The sequence below is a fragment of the Halteromyces radiatus genome, assembly GCF_025201355.1.
Source record: "Halteromyces radiatus strain CBS 162.75 chromosome Unknown BX664scaffold_6, whole genome shotgun sequence".
NCBI classification, from domain to species: Eukaryota; Fungi; Mucoromycota; class Mucoromycetes; order Mucorales; family Cunninghamellaceae; genus Halteromyces; species Halteromyces radiatus.
The window spans coordinates 1,690,186-1,706,371 of NW_026251692.1; the positions used below are offsets into that span (position 1 = coordinate 1,690,186).

Sequence of the window (16,186 nt, forward strand, 5' to 3'; positions counted from 1 at the left end):
AAAACAAAATAAAAAGATGGAAAGAACAAAATAGAAGTACAGGAAAAAAAAAAAAAAGAGAGACAAAGCGACGGAAATTCAATTTTCCAAAAAAAGGCATCTGATGGTATCGTTTGATTACCCCTGGTTTTTTTTTTTTTTTTTTTTTTTTTTATTATGTCTTGATCATCAATGCAAACCCAAACATCGGAATATAAGAAATAGGAAACAACAATATAAAAACATCAGGTAAATAATGCAGCAATTGAATCTAGTACCCGGTTTTCAAAAATGATGACAGTCCCTATATCTAGATTTGTATATTAAAACTTGTATAGTACATTAATTCTTGATTTCAAGACAAGGACGACGATGATATATATAAATATCAACATTTTTATTGCTTTATATATATATATATATATATAATTCGTATTGAATCTGGGACATGATAAATGAAACGAAAAGTAAAGGGAAATGCAAGGGGAAATGATGAATGAAACACAAGAAAAAGAAGAAAAATAAAAAAAATACGAATAAAAGGGGAATATAGAATTTCACCATCTTGACATATTAGAAGTAGGGGAACGATTTAGTACTACAGGAGGAAAAGTCATCATATTAATACTCCTTCGTACTGATGATGATGATGACGATGATGGTAATGATGATTGGTAAAGTTGAGGAGAGTATGACATTGGATAAAGCTGTTGTTGTTGATAAAGTAGTTGCATTTGATGATGATGATGATTTTTTTGTAATTGTAATTGTTGTTGTTGTTGATAATATAATTGTTGTTGCTGTTGCTGAAAACTAATAGTATGTTTTCCTTGTTGTGGCAATTGTGCCAATAATCCACCAATAGGAGCATCAGTGGATTTCCATTTTTTTTTTAATTTATGCTTCTTTTTTTGTTGCTCTAATTGTTCCCTTGCCATGATAAGATCAATCCCTGAGAAGCTAGCGCGATGACGCAAGTATTGTGATGAAGACGGAGAATATCCATCTTGACTTGCCACCGTCGTTATAGCACCTGTATTATTATTATGATGATGATTATGATGATGATTATTTGAAGGAGAATTCAGAGTAGTCATTGGCATGGTTACGGTACTAGCTGATATTGGGATGGTCCCAGGAGTAGGTTGAGTCAAATGAAGAGATGTTGGTCTGACGACTTTGTTGTTATTATTTGGTATTCTAGTAGTAGGTTGACTGATGCTGGTGACACTACGATTATGTCCCGTAGAATAAAAATTTTGTATGGGAAATCCAATACTATGCCTTTGTTCTTTTTTTCTTTTTTCCCCTTCTTCATCAGTAGTGATTTTATTAACGTCGTTGCCTATTATGGATGATCCATATATATATAGGATTAGCATTTATTTTTTTCTTTTCTAGACCGCCTCTTTTTTTTTTTTTTTTTTTTGGTCGTTCAGTGATCAAATGTTCTCCTTTCTTGACTTCACTTTACTCATCTTCCCCTGATTTTTTTTTTATTCTACTTGCCATTTTTTATCGTTTGATTCTGAATCCGATCTATATCGACAGAAAAAAATGGATGTTTGATCGTATCACTTGGAACTAAGCTGTCATCTTCATCATCATAATCTTCATCATCATCATCTTCATCATCTTCATCAACTTCATCATCATCATCATCATCATCATCATCATCATCATCATCGTCATCATCAAAGTCGTCTTCGTCGTCACTAGGCATACATTGCAAATTTCTCCCACTTACCATGGTGATGTTATCTATAAAATTAAAAAAAAAAAAGAGTTACTTCCATAGTGATTATCCTTCCTCATTAAGGTCAATTCTTTAAATGAATAGCGTATTTACCATATCTAGAAGAATTGGAAGATGAAGCTTCTGAATAGGATGATGTTCGTGATAAACTCATTATAGGATGATTGGTATTTTTTGAAAGTAAAGTCATTTTCGTTTAAAGTAGGTAGAATACTATCAACCACGTAAGGGAATAAAAATATATAAAAAAAAAAAAGAAAACGATAGATCTAGAAAGAGGAAGAAAGGAAAGGAAGGAATAAATTCTTCACTTTTTGGAGTTATTACCAACAAGGAGAAAGTAAAACTAGATAACTAAGAATGCATTTAGGTCTTCTTTTTATTGATAATCTGCGTTAAAAAAGATATATATATAATCCACCCCCTCTTCTGGATTATCTTTATTTTCGGTTAAAAGGTGATACCCCAATATTATTGTTGTTATACTCTTTATTTATACTGTTGTTATTTAAAGTAAGGTTGAGAACTTAAATATCTATATGATGATAAGATTTAAAAAGGAAGTTGGAGCAAAGGAGGCATGCATAAGAAAAAAAAAATCTCGTTTTTTTTTTTTTTCTTTTCTTGTTATTGCGTATCATAGGTTGGATTTTTATTTTTCCTTACTTTTCTCTTTCTTATAGCCAGTATATGATTTAAAACTTGAAAATCACTACGTCCACTCTCAAAATTCATTCATCATTAAAAAATCAGACTTGGATTGTGATCATATTTACTATTAATCATCTAATTTTAATCAGTACGCATATAAAGCAAACCCAAAGTGAAAGAGAGAGGTCATCAATAGGTGCTGCATGTTTTATTTACCAAATACTACAAAAAATAACAGTTGAAGTTATATTGTAAACTACAATAACAGAAGGAGAAGAATCAATTATATAATTTAGAATCTATAATGATTATCAAAATGATACAACTAAAACAAGGCATAACTATATATATAATTCAATCCATTTTGGTCTATTACATTGTTAAAAAAAAAAAAAAAAAAAAAAAAAAAAAAAAAAAAGGTTCGCCACAAAAAAAGAAAGAGGAGGCTGGGGGTTAACATCAGATAGAGAAATGTGGAGAAAACATCAACCTGCACAAATACCTGATTGATGTCCAATCACAGTTCAACATTTTTTAAAAAAAAAAAAAAAGGAAAGTATGGGATGATGACACCTATTCTTTTTTCTTCACTTTAAACTGTTGTAGTTTTCCTTAGAATGTATGATCAAATTATTGTCACATCTTTCATAAGATGCTAAAAAACAAATGACAGCTACTTTGAAAATAGATTGATTTGGGAACGGTATATGAAATACATAAGCTTTTTTTTTTCTCAGGGACCAGTGATTGTCGTTCGCAATGAAGCACATTATAGCCTTTTTTTTTTTTTTACACGGGACTTTTTTCCCGTGGCTTTGGCGGATTATAAATTTCATGAGAGCCTTTTTTTTTTTGACTGTAAAAGGGCAGGCCAGTTCTCTTTTTTTTTTTTTCTTCTTCTTTCTTTCCTTTTTCTTTTTATTCTACCTTTTTGTCTATCATGTCTATTATTAACGAATCCTCTATTCAAACTACTTTTGAATATATTCAAAATCGTATTCCTGAAGAATTCAAGTCTGTTAAACTAGGTATCATTTGTGGCACTGGTTTAGGTAGTCTGGTAGACACTATTGATCCTTCCACCAAGGTTGAACTTCATTATACCGATATTCCCGGTTTTGCAGTCAGCAAAGGTAAATTTAACAAAAAAAAAAAAAAAAAAAAAAACCATTCTAGAAATAAATATTTTCTAACGGAAATATCTTTCTATTCTCTTTTTTACGATAGTACTTGGACACGCCAGTAAGCTTGTGTTTGGCCATTTAGGAGAAGCACGTACACCTACTGTGTTTATGGTTGGACGATTCCACTTTTATGAAGGACATTCTATGCAACAATGCACACTTCCTGTTCGCGTAATGAAGCTTCTTGGTGTGGAAACTTTGATTGTGACAAATGCGGCTGGTTCGTTGAATAAGAAACAAAAAGTGGGTGATTTGATGATACTTCAAGATCATATCTTCTTACCTGGATTGGTAGGTTCTCATCCTTTGGTAGGTCACAATTTGGAAACGTTCGGTACTCGATTCCCTTCCATGTCAGATGCCTATAGTTATCATTTGCGTCGTTTGGCCTTCAAGGCTGGTCATCAAGTTGGAATTGATTTGGCAGATATGCATGAAGGTGTCTACTGTATGGTTTCTGGTCCTTCTTTCGAAACATCTGCTGAATCTTGTTTGTTGATGAACAATGGTGCTGATGCTGTCGGTATGTCAACTGTTCCTGAAGTCGTTGTTGCTCGCCATTGTGGTATCCAAGTCTTGGGAATCTCATTGATGACCAATGCGGTTGTCATTTCACGTGGAAAGAACGCGAAGAAGGAAGTATTATCTGATTTAGGTTTACCTTTCGACCATATTGTGGATGAAGATATCGATCGTGATGCTGTGGTTGCCAATCATGAAGAAGTCTTGGAAACAGGAGCTGCTCGTGCTTTGGATATGCAACGTTTAGTCAAGAAAATTGCTGATTTATTGTCGGAGCAATGATATAAATCAATTTACTTGGTCTGATTATTATTATTTATTATATATATATATTGGTTGTTGTATTGATAGAAATGTGTATATAGATTATTATTTTTTTTTTTTTTTACTTTTTATCTTCTTATCTATGTACAATAATAAAATCTTCTTATCTTTCTGTATACTGTTTTTGATCATTTTTATTATTAAAATATTGTTGTTGCTTTTTCATTATATTTGATTGAGACACCGCTTAGTTGATCAAGGTGATCTCCCATTTTAGTGCGAAAACATTTTTTTTTTATTATTATCTTTTTTTCTTTTTTTTTTTTCTTTTTTTTTTTTTTTAATTTGTAGATTCACCATCATCTCTTTTATATATCCTCTTGAACATTTTTTTTATTCCTCTTGTACTTGGCCCTTGTTAACTCTACAACTTCAACTTGAATTTCGAACAACTAAACAGTTTATCTTTCCAACTAAGGTCATGCCATCAATCCTACGTATCAACAAACGATATGTAATCATCCTATGTGCCATCGCATTGTTTCTTCTCATATCACTTATACGTATGCAAAAACCTTATTCTGCGGCACCACCACTACCTATTGTCAATATTCCTCAGTATTGGCCGTCCCCTCTGGAAGAAGCGGTATGTCAACCCAAGATCTATGTGTATGAGGCGCCTAGCACATTCCAAGTACCACTATCGATTCGACAAGGCAAATGTCATGAATCCAACTATAATTCAGAAAACATACTTTACAACCAACTGATTGACCCTACGTCGACCATTCATCAACTTTATGTGACACAGGATCCAACTGAAGCAAATCTCTTCTTCATCCCTTTCTTTGGTAGCTGTTATCTTTATCACTGTTGGTCAGAACATGGATGGAACTGGGACGAACGATGTGATGTAGACACAAAATATGTGAACCCAATGATGGATATGGTGATCCAACAGTACCCTTATTGGAATCAATCACAAGGTCGCAACCATTTAATGATTCACCCTATGGACAAAACATTTACTTACTATGCCAACTCACACCATCGTTTCTCCAATGCTACTTTCCTTACTACTGTTGGTGACAAACGACCTATTTGGATGACTCGACATAGATATTATCGCGACATTGTTATACCATCGGCCACACGATTGATTCACCATTTACAAGTTGATATCACCAAGTATCTGGATGACAATGGTCATCCACTCAACAATAAGAAACGCGACATTTTTGTACTATTCCAAGGATGTTGTGCCAATACACAAGTACAAGATCTCTATTCAAATGGTATTCGATCTTTGATTTTCCAACACTTTCAACATTATCGTGGCTACGACATTGGTGAAGGCGTGGCTGATTTGGAGTATGCTGCAAAACTCGCTCGTGCAAAATACGGTCTAGCACCTATGGGTTGGACTTTGGATACAACAAGAATCTGGGAATTTATGGCTTTTGGTGTAGTACCTGTGGTTATTGCGGATGGGATTATTGAACCGTTTGAAATGGATGTGGATTGGGATAGCTTCATTGTCCGTGTACGTCGAGATGAGGTACATCGTCTGGATGATATCTTACGTAACATTGATGATACCACTTATGAATATAAACGCAAGAAACTCTGGGAGTATGGACGTCGTGTTGGCTTGGAAATGGACGCTTGGCACTTTATCATTAGAGAACTATGTCGAATGAACGAATGGAATCAACCTACCAACCTACATTTAGGATATTAATTTTGTTGATGTTTTACTTTTTAGTATAGCGATATCTAACTTTTTTTTTTTTTAGTAGTATTAATTTATTGGGAATATATGTGTACATAGTTTGATATAGATTTTCCTTTTATCACTTACAAATAAAAAATAATAAACAAAATGACAAAGATGAGTAATTGAATGTATGTGTACCTTTATTATTTTGAACAAAAAAAAAAAAAATGATGTAAAAGAAACAAATCTATAATCGTAGTGTATTTTGGGAAGGGAAGAGGAAATGACTATACAAATAGAGGATAAAGAGAATATATATGTGAATTGGAAAAATGGAAGGTGATCAAACAATAGGATTGGGTGTTGATAATAAGTTGAAATGGTTCATCGTTCATATTCGATTTTACATGCCACTAGAAGAAGTTGAAAAAAAAAAAAAAAGAATGAGCATATAAACGAAAAGGAAAAAAAAAAAGCTCAAAAGGGAACTTACCGTTGTTTCATTTGCATAATCAAAGCAACCTTCTTGCGAACCATGGCACCAAACAACTTGCGATTGCGTTCAATATTCTTTCTTCGCCTGGCGACATTGGGTTTTTCATAGTTCAAGTTGGCCCGGATTTCTCTTCGAACGTTGTTTTGAGCCAAAATAGTATTGAGACGACGATAAGCTGCATTGACATTGGATACATTACCAATGGACCGACCAGCATAGGGATCTAAAGACACCGATAATTCTTTGGGTTCGTGAAGATTGGAGGCTAAAATTCCAGGTAGACTGGTTTGTGTTGTAGTATTGTTGCTATTATTAGATTGAGTGGCCATTGTACGCATCCATAGTGTTGTAGAAGGACGAATAGTAGGAAATACTGCAGTATTTCTAATACGTTGTGTTAAACCCCCTAACATGGATTGTAAAGACATGATATTGCTGTAATACGTTTTAAGAGAAAAAAAAAAAAGGAAAAAGAAATGTAAGTAGTAGAAAAAAGAGAAGGGGTTGAAAAAACAAATAAGAAAATGGTCACTTTGGAGACTGAGTCTGAATCAACGCCTATGGAAAAAAGAAAAAAAAAAGAACACTGATTCGGTACTTGCCACTCCTTTTTCACTCTTGATACTCTTTGACTTTTGTCAAAACTCTCCTATTGACAATACCATATAACTGATACTATTCAACTTCTAATAATGGACCTCTATATATACTTTGTATTTCAACATCTCAAATGAAACAATGTGAACGGGTTGAACAAATAACATTAATCATGAGATGAACAAGGTTTATCTAGCAACAATAGGCAATAACCATAGTCGAAAGCAATTTTCATCGGTATACAAACAAATGGATAGCATATCACAGGTGGAAAGTGCAGTATAATTGACTATGATTCGACAAGGATCATGTATCATGAAACAGTGTAGACGTAGCTGGCTAAGCGATGATATTGGACACAAAATATTTGGACAACTCACAATCAAATATGGACGAGAAGGAATAAACAGTGTATTTTTAGGATGATATGGATTCAATCTACTTGATAGGTAATGATCTTTTAGATTTTCAAACGCGATTCATTCTTACTTCATTATTTTTACGTCTTCCTTAGGTTAGTTATCTTTCAACTTATTCAATTATCAAATAAACCATATTTTTTTTGTATCTCTGTCTTCCTTATTTTCTGATTGTTTTATATGGATATGTGCGGATACCCTCGTTATCACCGGATTTACTGTCCCGAACATAAAAGCTAATCGTTTTTTTTCCCACAATGTTGATATCCGAACTGCTTTACTACTGTTTATCCATATTATACTGGATTGACCTTTCTTTTTTTTAAAAAAAAAAAAAACTTACTAATGATGCTCGAGAGATGGATGATGATCAAAAGTGATTCTGACTGTGTGTTGTTTTTCATTCTTTTCCAAAGGCAAGATCTACATTCTATATGCATGTGCCACCGTGGCAACTAGAAAACAATGGCAAATGACAATGATTGGCTTCACTTTGCTTTTTTTTTCTCACGTTCCCTTTTTCTTCGGAGCCAAACCCAACCTTATTCCTTTTGTCTCCACACTTTCTTTTCTATATATTCAACCTTTTTTATTTATTCTTTTCTTCTTGGCTCGGATCTTCTTGTAACAATCATTTTTTTATTTACATATCATTATCATTATCATCATCATCATCATCATCATCATCATAAAAAAAAAATGCGTGGTATGGAAAGAACTTGAATCAAAATAGCTAGGAATATATGTATAATCGCTAAACTGTTTTTTTTTTTGTTATTGTTGTTATCATTAGACGTCTATATTGCTGCAGTCAGTCGAACACCTATTGGGTCTTATAATGGTACATTAGCCTCTTATTCTGCTACTGAGTTAGGTGCCTTTGCCATCAAATGTAAGGGTCACATAAAAAAAAAAAAAAAAAAAAAAAAAAAAAAGAGTATTAATCTTCATTTTCCCCCACTGTCCATGATCATCCATCATCATCAGCCGCCATTGAAAAGACAGGATTGCCAAAAGATGTGGTAGAAGAAGTAGTTTTTGGATGTGTGCTTAGTGCCAATCTTGGACAGAATCCAGCCAGACAAGCGGCTCTTACAGCAGGACTTGCCGATACCACCATTGCTACGACGGTGAACAAAGTATGTGCATCTGGACTCAAAGGTAATCTACATTTAATCTTAATTTATCTGATCATCTGATCCTTTACTATATATGATCATCATGTTGATTGCTTATGATAGCTACGATGATGGGAGCACAGAGTATCATGACTGGTCAAGCGGATATTGTGGTGACTGGAGGAATGGAATCGATGAGCCAAGGACCGTATTATCTGCCAAAACAGCGATTCGGACAGACGTATGGACATGGAGAAGTAGTGGATGGTGTCTTGAAAGATGGACTGACAGACGTTGTACATGGCTATGCGATGGGTGTAGCGGCAGAATTGTGTGCCAGCGAGCATGAGATCAATCGTGAAGCCCAAGATGCATTCGCAATTGAATCCTATCAACGAGCACAACGAGCTAGTGATGATGGTAAATTCCTACGATATGAATTGACACCCATCATCATCACTGACAAGAAGGGGAAAAAAACCATAGTGGATCGTGATGAAGAAATCGACAAATTAAATCAAGAGAAATTGCGTGCAGTACGTCCAGCATTTGTTCCCAAGGATGGTACGGTCACAGCTCCCAACTCATCACCATTATCAGATGGTGCTGCCGCCATTGTACTTGTATCAAAGGAAGCAGCCGAGCGCTATCAATTACCTTTACTCGCCAAGATCTGTGGTTATGCGGATGCAGAGCAAGAATCAAGTCGTTTCACCACTTCTCCAAGTCTTGCTCTTCCTAAAGCCGTTAAACGAGCTGGTCTAACCTTGGATCAAGTCGATTATATTGAATTAAACGAGGCCTTTGCTGTAGTGGGTTGTGCTAATATGAAATTACTACAGTTATCACCTGATATTGTGTAAGAGGATGATGGAAATATAGTTTTGATAAGGTTTATTATTAGGATGATACGATGAATTGACAATATCTCTTTTTTTTTTTTTATTTATTTATTTATTTATTGGATCAGTAATGTATGGGGTGGAGCGGTTGCTATGGGACATCCTTTAGGTTGTTCTGGTGCAAGAATCTTGTGTACATTATTATCAGTATTGATTGATAAAAAAGCTACATATGGTGCCTGTGGTATTTGCAATGGTAATGATCAAGAAAAACCAAAAAAAAAAAAAAAAAAAAAGATGATATTCACACCTTCTTTTTTTTTTTTTCTCATCTGTCTCTCGACTATTTTTATATTATCATCCATATCATCCGTCATCTATCTCATTCTTAGGTGGTGGTGGAGCTTCAGCAATGGTGATTGAACGCCTCTAGCAAAGCCTTACTCATCAAAAAGACAGAATAAAGATATAAGGGATGAAACGGTTATTGTATTTGTATTTTGAAATAAATGCTATGAGAAAAGTAATATCAGATTTCTGCATTTTGAGGATTCCTTTTTTGTATTTACTGAACCAGTTTAGTATTTATCCGAAATGAATTTCGTTTAGTTTCATTTTCATGTCTAAAATCATAAAAGAATACACTGATTAATGTTGATTCGAAGTCAGTCAATAAGCATAAGAAGAAAAATTCTCTCTATCTCCTTTTCTTCGCTTTTCTTTCTTGTTTAATTCACTTTTATTTTATTTTTAACATCAGACCCAAGCTCACCAAGTGTTATTATTAAGTCGAATATTGGTTGAAGAACAATTTGTATACAGTTACCATTTAGAAGTGAAGCGATAGTGCAATTCCTGACTGAATATCTTCAACAACAAGGACAACAAGTGACTCATTTATTTTTTTCTACTTGACTGGACTCTTTTTTTTTCTCGCGTCTGTCTCTCATTGTGGTGACGGTTTTATCAAATATCTTTTCTATGTGTTGGTCTTTCTCTCTCTTTCTTATTTGTTTCTTCTCAATTGGTTGATATCTTCCTTTTATCCGTCACTCCCATTACAATGGTTTCCTCAATACCTCTTTTTTACTTTGTGGGCCTCTCTCTCTCTCTCTCTCTCTCCCCTTCTGTCTCTTCTTCTGTCTCTCACTGGAATTATGCTTTCTGCAAGATACTTTCCTACGTTATTGGTCTTTGCCTTCTTTGTCTTCTCCCACTTGATATGGTGTTTCCCTATTGTTGTTCTCTCCAATGCTGTTATTCCACTTCTTGTATTTCTCTCTTTCTCCAACAAGAAGTCAACAAGTTCAGTTGCGCCTACACTCTACGTAACGTGTTTCTGGTTGTCCGTTTGGTCTTGGTTATGATTTATTCATCAATAATGCTGCATGATGTATGACAAGGTAATATTTATATATATAGATGAAAAGAGAATATGAAGGATTGCTACTCGTTTTGTTGACTTTTTTATTTTATCTGTAGGTATCAAGATTGTTCTCTATACAATAACGATTATGCAAACGTCTAGTGACATAATCAGCATATGTAAAAAAAAAAAAAAAAAAAAAAAAAAAAAGAATAACATCCGTTGATTACTACTCACTTTGTTAATTTTACATGTAGATTACAAATCGTACGATCAAGACAAGATTAGGTGGCTAAATAGAAGTACCTGTATCAAATAAAATAGATCTATTCGAGGTGAAGGTGATAGTTGATATCCTGATGGTGGCGCTAGTCGTGATTTTGGCCGTGATAGTGGTCTTCGTTTTACCATGTTATCGCTTATGGTGTAGTTACTTAATATTATTGATGTGTAGGATAGCTTGTAGTGTAAAGTATTTTTGATGAAATAAAATTCTTTTCCAATTTTTTTTTCTTTCTTTCTTTTTTTTTTTTTTTTTTTTGGTATATTAGTACATATTTGAACTGACGAAATGAAGTTCTATTTTCTAGAAATCAATTAAGAAAGTACTAAATTGAATTAAGGAAATTTGATACTGAAGTTCAATCTAATTCGAGACGAATTCAATGCATCTCAGAAAAACCCAAAGTCAATCACGTCAATATTTCAGATTTTTTTTTCCCCCAGTGATTGTATTTTTGTATTATGCAATAAAGGATACATTTTTTTTTTTATTATTTAAATATCGTATGTATTATTTGAACCATTCCAATATTGCACATAACGATATTTTGAAAAAATAATACTAACACAATAAAATAATAAGATTTTATTTCTTGATTGGGAGAATAGAATAAAAAAAAAATAAGGGGGTATCATAAAACTAAGGAAATATAATAAAATAATGGTAGATGATCAAAGGAAAATATGACTAGATAACAAAACGCCTTCTATGAGTAACATCAGATCCACTATCTAATTCCACATGTAAATCACTAGCATGATCTTCCACATCCAAATGTTCCAGTTGGTCACCAAGTTTGGGAATCCGGACATACGCATCAGTGCCCCATCCATGTAATGTTTGTATGTTGAGATCGCCACCCCAATATTCAGCATAGACCTTACTCATCGGTAAACCCATTCCCAAAGGCATGTTGACAGATTGTTCTTGTTCCTTTTGTTGCTGTTTTTGCTGCTGATCGTCCGATACAGTTGCTTTCCATGTCTTGAAATGCTGAAAGTTCCCTGTCGCATGATGTCCAAACGAATAAATAGACCGATACACTTCCGGTGATATGCCTCCTGCTTGATCCGAAATACGGAAAAATACATCTGTTGCATTTGTACACATAGTCACTCGAATTGGTACGGATGATGATGATGATACATTATTGGTATGGTTGATATTGTTGGCGTGCTGCATGGCGTTCAAAAGAAGTTGGTATAAGATGTACTCGATATGATCCCCCACATAAGCAAAGTCAATATCAGGTCCATCCTCTACAATCACTGGAATTTGTGGATAAAGAGTATGTGCTTTTTCAATACATGCCCCTAAGGTACGATGTGCTGAACAGTGCTGGAAAATCATCACACCTGTATCTGGAAAACAATTTGCTGTTGATGATGTCGGCTTGGTGATATCTCCATTCTTGTTGCTGGTAGTTGATGTAAAGACGGATGGACAATTCGATAAAATCAAATGCTGTTCTGCCAATACACGTCGAGAAATTCTGGATCGTAACGTCGAGTTCATAAATTTGTCCCTTTTTTCCCTATTCATATGTTGTTCACATTCTTGTATACCAAGAGCTAATTGAGGAATCACAACAAGATGAGCTTGAAGTGAAGTATACAAAAGTTCACAGAATCGTTCATTATCTTGTTGTGTCTTGATAGGCGGTACAGATCTCAATCTATCAAAGGCTTCCCAATAAAGACGATATACTTGTTGCATATGAGGATTCACACCAACTATAAAAGGTAGGTTCTGGAATTCTCGAAGTCGATGAGCTATACGAATAGGTAATTCATGTCGAACATAGTTGGCAGACTTGAGTAGTCTTTCTGTTGTACGATGGCGTTCATAAAAGAGTAATTGTCGAAGAGTCACTGGTGTAGCCTTTTGTTGTGCATATCGATCAAGGATTTTATTCATATAAAAATGAGGTTCTGTATTGGTGGTTGATGATACTGGTTGTCTTTTTGTAGATGTTGCATCTAATGTTGTGGCCTTTGTCGTTGCCGCAGTTGACATTGATAAACGTGAAGTGGATAAGAACGAAGTGGTTCTAATAGAGACAGGAGAATGAATAATGAAACAGGTTGTTGGTATATAGTTTGAGAATGGTTTCATTGTCGTTGTCTATGATAATGAATATCTCTTTTTCTTAAAGAATATGTTGACGAAAATGGTATATGCGGAATGAATAAAAAGAAAAAAAAAAAAAAAAGAATTGAAAAGAGAAACAAAAAAAAAAAAAAAAATGAATGAATGAAAATCATTGCCTGGGAAAATTTGATCTCCAGGACTTTATTCCAGCAAAAGCTCTGATTGGTTGTATCATGATAAGTCATAGACCAGAAAAGTCATTGCTTTTGGAAGGAGTCATAAAAAGGCAATGATTAAAAAAAATTTATTGTAGGACAAATAATGTAAATGTGATTCTCTTGATGATGATCAGGTTATTTATTTTAATATAGTCATAAAAAGATCTCTAAAGCTAAACAACAAGTTCACGTTTACTGATGATATGACCAGGTATTTTTGCATTTACGATTGTTGGATAGTACATAGCCTTGGGGCATGATTGTTTAATACATTGAATAACGGATTTCGCTGCCTGTTCACCAGAAATCCAACCACCTTGCAAGTACCCATAATAATCCTTAGACATGGCTTCACCAGCAAAGAATACACGATTATGGAGAGGCGCTTTCATATTTTCATGATGTTGATCCATTTCACCACTAGGCCAATTGGAATAGGATCCACGGAATAAAGGATTAGAATACCATCGAGGAAAAACAAAATCAGTTGGTTCAGGGATATCATCACCATACATCTTGCGAAGAACGTCCATGAGTTCATCCTTGACTTGATCATCAGTCATAGCTTCAACTCTATGAGCATTATCTTGTGTCACTGTTACCATAAAAACATTATCCTTCGTTTGCTGAGGGAAATAGCCCTTTGCATTCATATTTTGCCAGACAGAGTACAAACCACGGCTAGTAGGATGTGCATACAAAGTGAATTCGTTATCCGCCCAGAATTGTTTAGGGAAGTTCATAAATATCTTGGTGTATGTTGTCAAATGGAATCCAAAAATACCTTCCATCTTCCAATCTGGCATTTCAGGCTTCCATTCTACATCTCTATGTTGAAGCACACCAACACTAATAAAAGAAAATGAGAATCCCAAAAAAAAAAAAAAAAAAAAAAAAAAAACTTACGAGAAAGTAGAAATCGCATAATCAGCAATGATTGTATCCTTATCTGTATGAATAGTGACACCATCCTTATTGTATTCAATTGTCTTGACTTTGGTATTTAATTTTAATCGATCATCGTTCTTTTTGAATACACGATTGGCTTCTTGCAAAAAGATATATTTGAATCCTCTATTTTGAAACAAAAAGGTAAGTAATAGATCATCCCTTTTTTTCTTTTTTTTTTTTTTTTTTTTTTACCTTTGATCAATGTTCATCCGATCACCTTCAAGATTATGACCAAAATTACCATTGTAATTTGCTTCATCATTCAATACACCATAGATATCAGAGCATAATTCAGGTACTTCACCAGATTCCCAGTCATATCCAAAATATTCAATGGCTTGTTCCATAGGAGTTTTTGGGAACCATCCCGCCAAAGACAAGGCTGTGCGCACAGTGATGTCAACTTGATTGTTTTTAGCTCTTTTCACTACCGATAATAAAATAAAACATGCAATCAGTTATGCGCCGACCGAAAATCATCATCCTTTTTTTTTCCTATTTCTAGATTTACATGCTTGTTCGGCTACTTTATCAGATGCATCGCTGTACCTAAAAAGTTTTAAAAAAAAAAAAGAAAAGGATGAGTATAAAATATTTGTACCACTTGTTCCCTTAAATAATGTATAAATGAAAAAAAAAAGGGACATGAACGGACAGATGATCAGAAATGGTAATGAACTTTTTCACTTACATTTGATATTCTTTGGATGCATCGACTGATTTACCATCTTGATCAATATAAGAAATATCATCATAGTTGGTAGCTACTGTTTTCAAATCATACTTCTGAGCGAGAAGGTTAATAGGATTGGTACCTAACGCTTGAACCCAATTACATCCTAATTCAATGGTAACATTATTTCCAAACTTGACATCTTGAGCCCGACCTATATATATATTGCACAAGAAAAAAAAAAAAAAAAGGTTAAACAATGACTAAGGAGATAAAATGGAAGACTTCATACATCATCCATCATCTAAACTTACCACCGAGAACTTCACGAGCTTCGATCAAAACAAAATCATCTATCCCAGCCAAGGTCAGATTCAATGAGGCACTAATGCCAGCAACGCCACCTAGAACAAAAAAAAAAAAAAAAAAAAAAAAAAGGAAAAAAAAGAAAAAAGAAAAAACTTTAGATGCATCGGATGTTTGATTAAGTCTTACCTCCAAGAATGGCGACTTTGGTACGAATGGTTTCTGCATGGACAAATGGATTGCTGCACAAAATACCAGCAGACGCGATGAAAAGAGAAGACAACCTCATGATTTCTTGGTACAAAAAAAAAGAGAAAAAAAAAGAAAAAAAAAAGAAAGAAAAAAAAGAAAGAAAAAAAAAAAAGAGAAAAAGGGTCACTCACGTGTTCAAATGTGCTTTATATAGTTTCTTTGAATTAACATAATCAGCGCGGAGAATCATCATCGGTTGTTGAACCTTACCATTGATGACTTCCATTGACATTAAAAAAGAATAAAACGTATGAACCTGTCATTGACCATCCTCTTTGCTTTTACAAGGATTACGAGTGGTCGTCTCCACTATAATAAACATCATTGAATTGGAAATCATTTCTTTGATAAAATATGCTCTCATCTCATCATCATGGTAACCCAGGAAATAACTCAACTCATCCATTTATCCAGATATGGTAAGATCAACGTTGAACCCGAGAACCTTTTTTTTTTTTGTTTTTTAAAAAAAAAAAAAGGTAAATGAAAGAATCCCACGAT

General features: G+C 34.0%; 8 protein-coding genes across 8 annotated transcripts; 4 read left to right on the forward strand and 4 right to left on the reverse strand.

The window, feature by feature from the left end:
• Window positions 1-413: 413 nt before the first annotated feature.
• On the reverse strand, window positions 414-2,038 carry BX664DRAFT_178486 (uncharacterized protein). The gene is made up of 3 exons (XM_051540018.1): window positions 1,829-2,038; window positions 1,489-1,740; window positions 414-1,324 (listed from the first exon to the last, which is right to left on the reverse strand). Exons 1-3 carry the CDS (start codon window positions 1,923-1,925, stop codon window positions 537-539), a joined length of 1,137 nt encoding a protein of 378 aa, XP_051398512.1. The 5' UTR covers window positions 1,926-2,038; the 3' UTR covers window positions 414-536.
• A 1,218-nt stretch (window positions 2,039-3,256) lies between these two features.
• Window positions 3,257-4,493, forward strand: BX664DRAFT_284118 (purine nucleoside phosphorylase). Its single transcript, XM_051541625.1, has 2 exons — window positions 3,257-3,519; window positions 3,614-4,493. Exons 1-2 carry the CDS (start codon window positions 3,327-3,329, stop codon window positions 4,372-4,374), a joined length of 954 nt encoding a protein of 317 aa, XP_051398513.1. The 5' UTR covers window positions 3,257-3,326; the 3' UTR covers window positions 4,375-4,493.
• A 150-nt stretch (window positions 4,494-4,643) lies between these two features.
• Window positions 4,644-6,286, forward strand: BX664DRAFT_178499 (exostosin family-domain-containing protein). Its single transcript, XM_051540019.1, has one exon. It carries the CDS (start codon window positions 4,838-4,840, stop codon window positions 6,095-6,097), a length of 1,260 nt encoding a protein of 419 aa, XP_051398514.1. The 5' UTR covers window positions 4,644-4,837; the 3' UTR covers window positions 6,098-6,286.
• Window positions 6,287-6,476: 190 nt separating this feature from the next.
• BX664DRAFT_351844 (uncharacterized protein) lies at window positions 6,477-6,997 on the reverse strand (the record flags this gene model as incomplete). Its single annotated transcript, XM_051547664.1, has 2 exons — window positions 6,477-6,486; window positions 6,567-6,997. 2 exons carry the CDS (start codon window positions 6,995-6,997, stop codon window positions 6,477-6,479), a joined length of 441 nt encoding a protein of 146 aa, XP_051398515.1.
• A 1,174-nt stretch (window positions 6,998-8,171) lies between these two features.
• BX664DRAFT_300829 (Thiolase, N-terminal domain-containing protein) lies at window positions 8,172-10,114 on the forward strand. Its single transcript, XM_051542360.1, has 6 exons — window positions 8,172-8,291; window positions 8,379-8,477; window positions 8,573-8,746; window positions 8,827-9,562; window positions 9,674-9,801; window positions 9,938-10,114. The coding sequence occupies exons 1-6, from the start codon at window positions 8,285-8,287 to the stop codon at window positions 9,976-9,978; spliced, it is 1,185 nt and encodes a 394-aa protein (XP_051398516.1). The 5' UTR covers window positions 8,172-8,284; the 3' UTR covers window positions 9,979-10,114.
• A 115-nt stretch (window positions 10,115-10,229) lies between these two features.
• Window positions 10,230-11,124, forward strand: BX664DRAFT_338519 (uncharacterized protein). The gene is made up of 2 exons (XM_051546451.1): window positions 10,230-10,948; window positions 11,028-11,124. Exon 1 carries the CDS (start codon window positions 10,609-10,611, stop codon window positions 10,942-10,944), a length of 336 nt encoding a protein of 111 aa, XP_051398517.1. The 5' UTR covers window positions 10,230-10,608; the 3' UTR covers window positions 10,945-10,948; window positions 11,028-11,124.
• A 632-nt stretch (window positions 11,125-11,756) lies between these two features.
• BX664DRAFT_380258 (branched-chain alpha-ketoacid dehydrogenase) lies at window positions 11,757-13,111 on the reverse strand (the record flags this gene model as incomplete). The annotated part of the gene is made up of 2 exons (XM_051548891.1): window positions 11,757-12,549; window positions 12,640-13,111. The coding sequence occupies 2 exons, from the start codon at window positions 13,109-13,111 to the stop codon at window positions 11,882-11,884; spliced, it is 1,140 nt and encodes a 379-aa protein (XP_051398518.1). The 3' UTR covers window positions 11,757-11,881.
• Window positions 13,112-13,600: 489 nt separating this feature from the next.
• BX664DRAFT_300835 (uncharacterized protein) lies at window positions 13,601-15,758 on the reverse strand. Its single transcript, XM_051542361.1, has 7 exons — window positions 15,623-15,758; window positions 15,442-15,531; window positions 15,146-15,341; window positions 14,966-15,003; window positions 14,647-14,881; window positions 14,410-14,577; window positions 13,601-14,352 (listed from the first exon to the last, which is right to left on the reverse strand). Exons 1-7 carry the CDS (start codon window positions 15,720-15,722, stop codon window positions 13,677-13,679), a joined length of 1,503 nt encoding a protein of 500 aa, XP_051398519.1. The 5' UTR covers window positions 15,723-15,758; the 3' UTR covers window positions 13,601-13,676.
• Window positions 15,759-16,186: the final 428 nt, after the last annotated feature.